Below are 9840 nucleotides of genomic sequence, written 5' to 3' on the forward strand. Positions count from 1 at the left end.
TAGTTTGTTCAATATAAGTTTATATAATTTTTGCCTTTTTTGGGATAAGTTGGAAATAAGTTATGCTTTAAATGGCATAACTCGTGGGTTTTGAAATTGAAGTTTTGTCTTGTTCGACATAAGTTATGCGGTATTAAAGAACTTGTTATGCCTTTTAAGATATACATTGTGGATTATGAAAATGGAACTTTTGTCTCGCTCAACATAAGTTCGATAGGAATTAAGTTATGCAGTACGACATAAGTTGTTGCATCTTTTATGATATAGTTTATAAATTTTGAAACTAAACTTTTGCCTCCCTCGACATAAGTTCTGTAGGAATTAAATTAAGCAATATGACATAACTTGTTACGACTTTTACACGGTAACTTGTGTTATATTATAATACAAAAATATAAACTCATGTTGAGCAAAAAGATGTTTGTAATTTCGGTGTCAAAATATCTTCAACCACTTATATTTTACTTAAAGTGTTGAAGAGCAAAAACTAAAGACCATCATATTTGACGGCAAAAGTTAAACACAGACATTTGTGCGAATGACCACGTGAGAGGGTATTTGAAAGTTGAATTTATATTTGAACATATATTTTACTTGAAAATGTGTTGAGCTTTCAGAAAGAAAAAATAAATATTCTGAAAAAAACAGAATTATTTCAACTTTCAAGTTTGGAGTGGAAAATATAACTTATATTACATAACCAAGTAGATTGTAGGAAAAAAAAAATGTCCAAATAGATTTTTAAAGATTTTAGTACTACAAAAACAAATTGTCTTGACCAATCTTTCAACAAAATATTTTGAGTCTCATGGGAAACTCTCGAAGTCTCAACCTCTCTTCATGAATTTAGCCTAAAGATAAGGGAAGTGTAAAAAAGCTAATTAACACAAAAAAACGAGCTTTCCCCAACATTGTATCACAATTGGTAAAGGAGGAAAGGCACAAAACTATACTGAGAAAATAACATGTGCATAGTTAGTGTACACTGCTAATCGATCGAGAAAAACACAAGTTAATCATTTGAAGATTTTCTGGATGAATGCCAAGATCCATTGGGGCCATTGAACAGGCAAGTACCCGTCTCGCGGCATTTAGAGAATTCCTTTAACAATGAACTGGCTAGATGTGAAGTGTGATGTTCCGAGATGTAAAAGTTCTCGACCAAAGGTAACTCCAATCTTCAATCAGATCAGTGTCCCTATTACTTTGCAACCACGTTTGGCTCAAGTACCTACTGCGAATCGACAAATACCTGCAGCATGATGCAGAATAAAATTATATGCACTTATTCCTCCGTAACACAAAGTTAAAACAAAGAGGTAAATGAAAAGTGTAATATAAGATTACGGGTATAAGATGACATTCAACATTTTCTATACTTTTTCGAGCATGTATATGGCGATAGACGAAAAACAAATTCAGTCTTTTCCAGTCAATGGGTACACCAGGGGTGGACCTAGAGGTAATCTAGGGGGCTCACCCGAACCCCTTCGGAAAAAAATACATTGTATATATAGAGCCCGTTTGGATTGGCTTAAAAAAAGTAACTTTTAGGTATGAAGTGCTTTTAGAATTTTGAAGTGCTGAAAGTTATTTTTATAAATAAGCAGTTGAGTGTTTGGATAAAAGTGTTTATGATGTGAATCTTAGGGTTAAAAGAATAAAAAAAAGCAGTTTGGGAATTTAGTTAAAATACAAGGGATATAAAAGTAATTTCCATGGTCAAAGAAAATGACTTTAAGCACTTTGGAAAAAAAAAGTTAGGAATCCTAACTTTTCATTTTTGACTGACTTTAAGAACTTTATGGCTTAAAGTCAGCATTAGGCAAACACGTCCAAAAGCTAAAAAGGGGCTTTAAGTTGGTTTTAACCAACTTAAAGCCAATCCAAACGGGCTCATAAGGTATTTATAAAAAAAATTATATCTATATATTAATTTTGAACCTCTTGAATATAAGATTAGAGGTTGGCTTAGTGGTTGAGGAGTTCAAAACGAACCTTGAGGTTCCAAGTTCAATCTTAAGCACTATATTTTTTTTCCGAACCCCCTTCTTAATGGAAATCCTGGATCTGCCACTGGGGTACACAGTCCTGTGCATGATGTAACCAGTGAGTTGTATTTTGGGCTGTTGTTCTTGGAGTGCCAAAAGAAGGATGAGTAGTTAAGGAGGTGCCCCTTGATTAATTAGAGTGTCATACTTAGGTTTTTAAGAACACTAGTTGCCAGCAGACAAAATGTTCTTGTCAACACCATGTGGCAAGAGAATAGACACAGTGGTGTGGATCTACACTAAAGGTAGGTCAACAATTAAACCAAAGAAAACGTGCAAACAATCATGTGTTAGAAGGGTGAAACAACATTCAACGATAACCAAAGGTGCAACAAAAAGGGAATGGAATTGAATAGAAGCATTATCCTCCACTGGAACTCACCTCCAACTCCAGCAAAGAATCATATGTTTTCTTCTCACGCGTGTCAAACACTGTAATACCTGTGATTTTCTGTACCCCATGCTTCACAGCAATCAGATTCTACATGGGCAAGTGCACCAAAAATCATTCTTATGATGCAAGGAAACAACTGAATTATCAAATAAATGACTGAAAGATATATCCGATAAAAAACAATAAAACTAGCATTTGAGCTATCCATTTTACAAGATTTAATAGAGGATTATCCTCACCAACTCGAATTCTGAAGAGCTAAATGCTTCCACCTGTGCCATTTGCTGTAAAAACAGAGAAGTTTAGAATAGACAAGAAATAGATGCAGATGCGATCATATGCCCAACAATTGTAAAGAGAAACAGCTAAGCTGAAATTAGACTCATTGGTGAAGTAGAAATTGTGATAGAGAATTGAACTTGCACATCAAAGTGCACAACTAAAATTATGACACAGCCACAGGGCTGAGGATGAGAGGCCGACAATTAGAACAGAAAAATGCATGCACCCAACAAGAACTTCAACAAAAGGAAAGGAATTTCATTAGATAGTCAAATGTGAGAAAAGATAAAGCTAATCAGGATAGTGCAGAAGCCATTTCAGTGTCTCACCATTGTTAGAAGACCATTAACCATGACAGCCTTTTCATCAAGTGAGTCACTTTGGGACACCCAAACTTCAAAAGGGCCCAGCACCCTGTCTGTCTGGTTTGCGAGATTCAGACGTACCTACAGAGGTGCCCACAAAGACATCCATATTCATGACAGATCAATCACAAAGCAGAATATGGAAAAGCAGCAAATACAGTTAAAATGAACAGCAGTCCTCACCCACTCCATAGATAAAAGGACTCTCGTAATAGTCCCAAATGCACAAGTTTTAAGCAGCAGTCAATGCATAGTTTAAGGAATAATGCACTATTTTTTGTGGTAATATAAACTCAGTCTTACCATGAAAGGTTTCTCCAGCATGATAACCGACGGCATTTCCACCGCTCTAAGCTCAATATCTTTATGAGCAATGGGCTGCAAGGTGAGAAAAAAATGCCTTAGGAGTGCATCAAAACTTCAACAACATCATACCCAGTGCAATCCCACAAGTGGGGTTCTGGAGAGAGTAGGATGTACGCAGACCTTAGCCATACCTTTGTGGGGTAGAGAAGCACAAAACTTCATTATTAGAAATCATTTCACTTACACTTCCAAGAATTTGTTGTGTCTGAAGGCGTCCAGGTTCACCCAAATTTGTACGCCAAGTAATCTGGAGTTTGCCTAAGACATTACTTCCCTCCACCTTCGGCAGTGGAGATCCATCTGATGATAATTTCAACTGGTAGAGGAAATTATGAATCCCACCCCCAGATCTTAAGAGTATAGGGGGCTTAAATACATCACTGGCAGATCAAAATAGATCAAAAAAGTTTAGTCAAGGGGAAAAAGTGAACGCTAACACCAAATGCGGCACAAATCAAAAGTTTAAACCAAAATAAAGCTGCAATTCCCATGGTACAAGAGAAAATATCTATTAGTTAACCTCATTGGCTTGCTCTCTGGATGGTGATCAGCCACTCTTAGTACTGTAGCATTCCAATGCTGAGCTGGCTCAAAATCAACTTGGTCCATATAGAGATTAGATTTTGTATGATTCTCTATGCTAGCCTCCAAAAAGGTGGTTTCCTGGGATAACAAAAGAGTTTAATGTCATGAACAGGAAAAAGTATAAGAAAGGCAGAAGCTGATCCTGCTTCTGGTAAATGATTCTTAAGAGTCAAGACGGTTTGTAATATTAAAATCAAATGTGATCTCACATTATCCTATTAGCCACAAAAAGCTTCCGAAATGAGTTGAAATAACTGACACTCCATAAAAAGCAAATGACATTTAGTGGTGGCAATATGTTGCAGATTTTGCGGACTAGGAAGGCAGATGCAGTATGCTGACTGTTATCACAAATTGGCCTTAACCAACACATCCCAGCCAATGAAATTGAAATACTGAGTGCAAAAACTGACTTTCCCTGACCCATTTTCTTTAGAATCTCAACAGGCCAGTATGAATGCAAGATCATGAACTTACACTCAATGAGCTTGAATGAACCTACCTTAACAACGCGGACCTGCAGAAACAAACAAGCACTTATTATCTTGAAAAGTACGAGCAGACTTGAGAAATAATAAAGAAAGCAAATATGAAATATATTAAAACAGCAGAAAACATAGTAATACCTGCTTCTAATACATTGAAAGTAAAGCATATATAATCCTGTCACATTAAAATTACTAAACCTTGCAAACAACTGGGTTTTTGTGATGTACCTTTGTTCTAACAGAAAGTGGATTCGCAACCATAAATTTGAAATATTGTGGAAGATATTTCCGCTCACCATCGTTGTCATTATAAAGTGCAGTGCAGACCAACCTAGAAAGTGAAGCAATTGGATAAGTAAACTATTATTTCGTTAGAAAGTGGTGCTATCAACATAAAACCAAATTTATGATGAATCATACGTGTGTGCACCAAGTTCTTTCACATCATGTTCCACAATGAAGTCATATCTCCCTCCAGCACGTATTGATTCAACAGGTGATTTAGAAGTATCTAAAAGAAGTATCCTCTGCCTCTCTGTTTGGATTTCTGCCTGTAGAAAATTAGATATCACTTCTATAAAGCAGTTCTTACTTCTTAGAGTCAAGGATTCCAATTCAAAAGGTAAAAGAGTTTCTAGCTGATACTAGTTACAAGCCCAATATATGAAAAACAAGAACCCAGTATTAACTTGAGTCACAGGGATGCTTGAGGTCTTAATTCTCCAGAGAGATTTTATCTAATCTTTTTAACTCTCATATTCACTTGAAAATTACATATGAAAGCGCTTTATGCTAGACACAAGGTAGCAAAATGGTAGCACATCCACGAACGAACTGAAGCTTCATAAGTGATGCTTAAGAGACATTCCAGTGTTCATACACTCACTCATAGACTCAATTATAAGCATTAAGCTAATTCAGTCCCTTCAGTGTAAGATACATTTGGAACATACTTTTCAAATATACGAAAGTTTAACTAATGGCTTTTGGTAAGTAGCTTAGTTTAGCCATAGATGATCAATACAAGAGCATAAAGGCCACACATACACAAAATCCAATAGCCTGTTTCGTCCATATACCTACTCCGGAAAGAAGTCCTCTATGTGTGCACATTTCCGAATATGCAAATGCGACTCTAAGACCAGAAGATTGCGATGACATTGCCGTTAGGAAATTTTCTACACCAGAAACACACCCTTCTGGAAGATGATTCACTAAGTAGAAAAAACTACTCCCATTTGGTTATATTTGAGTGTGTTTTAACAGTTGGTTATATTTTTTTACTAAATAAAATGCAGTAAGTAACTCAAACAGGCTAAAAACCGAGCAAATACCATCTTTTAATCAATTTTAAGTTGTTGGATACGCAAAAATAGGAAAGAAACCTCTTGTTCCCTGGGTTGGATGTAAAGCATCAAGATTTATTTTAGACTTGCAAAACGGCAGGAATTAAGCCGTGTCACCTAACAAGTTTATGCCCATGTTGAAATTGTAAGAATCTCGCTTATCAACAGGTTGAACACATTCATAGCATCTCTAGCATTAATTATGTCTGCAGTAATCAGGTAATCAAGCAAATCACCTTGATGGTAACATCTCTAACTTCAAAACTGGAGCTGTTATTTATGCTTATATAACTGCAGAACGTCTCTCCTAAATATATCGCCCTGCAAGATCATAAATCGAACAAGGGAAAAGAGCAATAACTAAACAGAACAGATCCAGCATATAAGCGATGATTGCATGTAGTTAACTCATTATCTCCTATCTGAATACATGTATATGGAAAATTCAAACAAAAATGTTAATAATATACACTCCATTTCAAAAAGAATAATGGATATCATAGTACAAAGGCTCAAACCATTAAATTTCATCGTAATTAAAATCATTTACTTTCAATTTGTAAAAATAAAATGTCTACATTTGAAAACAGCATAAAAAGTAGAACTATAACTTACAACTTTTGTAATTAAAGATATTCTAAAATGTTACATATTAACAAAAAGAATCAATTGGACCTCCAAGTAGAAATACTATCATGTAAAAATAAAATTGAATCAGGTATTACATTAAAAATTCACTTTAAATCCTGAATTCGTTTTGCGACATCACCAGATAAAAATTATACTACTAAAAACCAATTGGACTATCGAAATAAAATGAACGCAGGTACTGCACATCTTAAGAAGTGCACACACTGATTTTACATCCAGATACAGAGTTGCACCGATATTTTAGTTAGAGAAGAAAAATGAAGCTAACCTAAAGGACTAATATCATAGTACAGGGCCAAATCATTCAAATATGGAGTATTACAATTTGAACATCACTTCTTCCAATTTTTTAAAATTAAATGTCCACATTCAAAAAAAACCACATAAAAAAGTAGCACTATAAGTTACAAATTTTGTAACTAAAAATATTTACTACAAAATAGTAATAGTGTCTTATATATATAGAATGAAAGTAATGATTTTTAAATCTAGATACATAGTGTAGCAACATTCAGGAGCCGTTTGACTATGAGAATTATTCACTATTTTCGGGAATAATTTTTCACTCAACTTGGAGTTATTCCAAATTTGGAAAATTGCTCCAAACTTATATTTCAAATTCCATCTTCATAAATTCCAAATAAAGTAAAGTGCTCTCTTCTCTCCTTTGCAAAAAGTAATATAACCAACTGCAACTCAATCTTCAACTCTCGACTTCATAAATAAAGTGAAAAATATAGCCAAAAATTATAGATAGAGAAAGCAAAATGAATTCTAACCCAAAGGATTGAGGTAGAAGGAGGAGACCAGGTAGGCCAAGAGAATCAGAAGGATCCTGAAGAAGGAATCTATTCCGGTAAGATAGATCCGATGGATCAGCCGAGGTGGTATTTCCGGCGCCGGCTGATACGGTGTCGGCGAGTAGGCGAGGGAGATGAGAAGCAGCGACGGGATCATCGAATAGATCTTCACCGAACAAGAGATCGGAAGGGTCGAATCGGAGTGGAGTTTCGACGTGAAGCGAAGGGCGGCAGAGTCTCATGACCCGAAAGGCCAGAGAGTGTGGACCTTGTGTACTGCTCATCTTCATCCTCGCTCAACTCTTTAAGGGGAATTTTGCTTTGATGGAGAGGAAGGAAGGGAAATAGTATCAATTATGAAATGTTACTCACTCCCGTCCCATTTTAATTTTCATACGATTAATATTTTAAAATATATTTTTTTATTATATTAATATAAAAAAATTACAATGTATAGTATTTTTTGTATAATTTATAAATATTTAATTTTTTTATTTTATAATATTAAATTAAATATTATAATTTAATTTGACAAAAAAACACAACATGATAATTTAAATGGGACGGAGTAAATAGTTCAAATTACTCCCAAAAAGAGAAATAATTGAGCACTACTCCCAAATGAGTCTGCGCGACACGATTCAAATTTAGAGTTCGTTTGGATGGGCTTTAAGTTGATCAAAATCAACTTAAAACCCCTTTTTAGCTTTTGAATATATTTGTCTAATGTTAACTTTAAGTCATAAAGTTCTTAAAGTAAATCAAAAATGAAAAGTTAAGATTCATAACTTTTTTTTCTAAGTGCTTAAAGTCATTTTCTTTGACCATAAAAATTATTTTTATATCTCTTATATTTTAACTAAATTCTCAAACTACCTTTTTTATTCTTTTAACCCTAAAATTCACATCATTTTCCTCATTTAAGCACTTTTATCCAAACACGCAACTGCTTATTTATAAAAATAACTTTCACCACTTCAAAGTTCTAAAAGCATTTTATACATAAAAGTTATTTTTTTAATCCCATCCAAACGGGCTCTTAGTTAATGTTTTACAGATTTTGAATATCGAATGAGAAAACAATAATTCATTTTATAATATTTTTATGAAAAAATCGAATTGTGATTAATTGGATTCTTAAAATAATTTTTATTTTAAATAGTTAAAAAAATATTATAATTAATAATTTGTTTGGTCAATTTTGAAGATGTCAAAAACAATAATAATTAATGTACTTAATATGACTTCATAAATGAATTTGAGGATGATGAAGCATACGTTGTTGCTATTTAAGTTTTTTGAGATGTCAAAAAAGATATAGTAGTATTTTTTAAATACTTGCATGGAAGGTATTTAATCAAACTTTTGAAGAAGAAATAAGTGGTCTTAATCGCTAATTGAAGGTATTTAAATACCCATCTATGAACTTCATATTTTTATCAAATTAAAATTATTAATAAATTTCAATTTTTTTAATTCGATATGTAAAAGTATTCATTAATAAAAATATTTCTTAAATGATTTAATCAAATACTAATTGTTGCTTTCCAAAATATGTTAGAAAACTGTATTGAAAAATATTAAACAATAACAAAAACTTATGAAAGTAATAAAGACAGAATCTGGAATGAATCTGAAAATAATAACAGTATATAAAAAATTATTGTAAGAAGAAAATCGAGCCCACTGAATACACAGTGTGTCCTTAAGGAAATTATTCCCCTCAAAGTATCCGAGGTTTTGGAATTTTTCCTCCCAGGATAGAACGATTTACTCACTAAAGTAGAGGTACTGCAAATTTTGGTGACTGCGAACCAATCGAAGGCTGTATATCACACGATTTTAGAAAGTGCAGAAAGAAGAAGAAGAAAATGTTATTTCAAAAATTTCGTATGGAACATTCTGAGGATTAAGAGACATATATAGACTGTTTGCACCTTTTAAGAAAAGACACCTGTTGGGAAAAGATTTGCCTGTTGAGAAAAGGTTTGCAACTTTTCGGACAAGGTTACAACCTTTCAAAAATCTGTTGGAAAAATGGAGGGAAATATTTTTTTAAAATTAATCCGGGAAAGAAACGGGTCGCGGGTCACAGGTCAGGATTTTTTCCCTTAATTAATTAAATAAATAAATAATATTAATTAATTGAAATTTAAAGGAAATTTGGTCCAAAAAGATTATCAATCCGAAGCCGTAGCCGTATCCGAAGCTGAGCGAGCGACGACGACGGCACGAGGGGAGACCCTCTTCTTGATCCTTTAGCAACATGAAGGAGTGCTTCTACTTTTAAGTAGGAGACTTTTCATTTCCACCACCTATATGGGACCAAAGCTTATTTCATAAAGTAAGAGAGAACAAATCATTTTTCACTCCACTTTTTTTCCCTCAATTTCCCATTCAAACTATCTATTAAACCTTACAAAATATCTATTTCCCCTTCACTTCTTTGCAATCAGACAATAGAATGAAATATACAAATGGATTCTTTAGCGAGTTTTTAAACGCCCTTAAG

At 33.8% G+C, this 9840-nt stretch overlaps 1 protein-coding gene across 1 annotated transcript; it reads right to left on the reverse strand.

Annotated features, from left to right (window-relative positions):
* Positions 1-858: 858 nt before the first annotated feature.
* LOC129876390 (uncharacterized) lies at positions 859-7700 on the reverse strand. The gene is made up of 12 exons (XM_055951821.1): positions 7308-7700; positions 6114-6198; positions 4952-5082; positions 4760-4862; positions 4546-4560; positions 3979-4121; positions 3643-3838; positions 3396-3470; positions 3057-3173; positions 2685-2729; positions 2434-2532; positions 859-1252 (listed from the first exon to the last, which is right to left on the reverse strand). Exons 1-12 carry the CDS (start codon positions 7616-7618, stop codon positions 1232-1234), a joined length of 1341 nt encoding a protein of 446 aa, XP_055807796.1. The 5' UTR covers positions 7619-7700; the 3' UTR covers positions 859-1231.
* Between the last annotated feature and the right edge of the window lie 2140 nt (positions 7701-9840).

The sequence above is a fragment of the Solanum dulcamara genome, chromosome 12, assembly GCF_947179165.1.
Source record: "Solanum dulcamara chromosome 12, daSolDulc1.2, whole genome shotgun sequence".
NCBI lineage: Eukaryota > Viridiplantae > Streptophyta > Magnoliopsida > Solanales > Solanaceae > Solanum > Solanum dulcamara.

Bases quoted from the DNA above. Each gene is read 5' to 3' on its own strand.
- LOC129876390 (XM_055951821.1), bottom strand. From the start codon at position 7,618: ATGAAGATGAGCAGTACACAAGGTCCACACTCTCTGGCCTTTCGGGTC. The intron at 4,863-4,951 runs GTATGATTCATC...TTCACTTTCTAG, and splicing joins AAAGAACTTGGTGCACACAC to GTTGGTCTGCACTGCACTTT. The intron at 1,253-2,433 runs GTGAGTTCCAGT...ATCATGCTGCAG, and splicing joins ATTCTTTGCTGGAGTTGGAG to GTATTTGTCGATTCGCAGTA.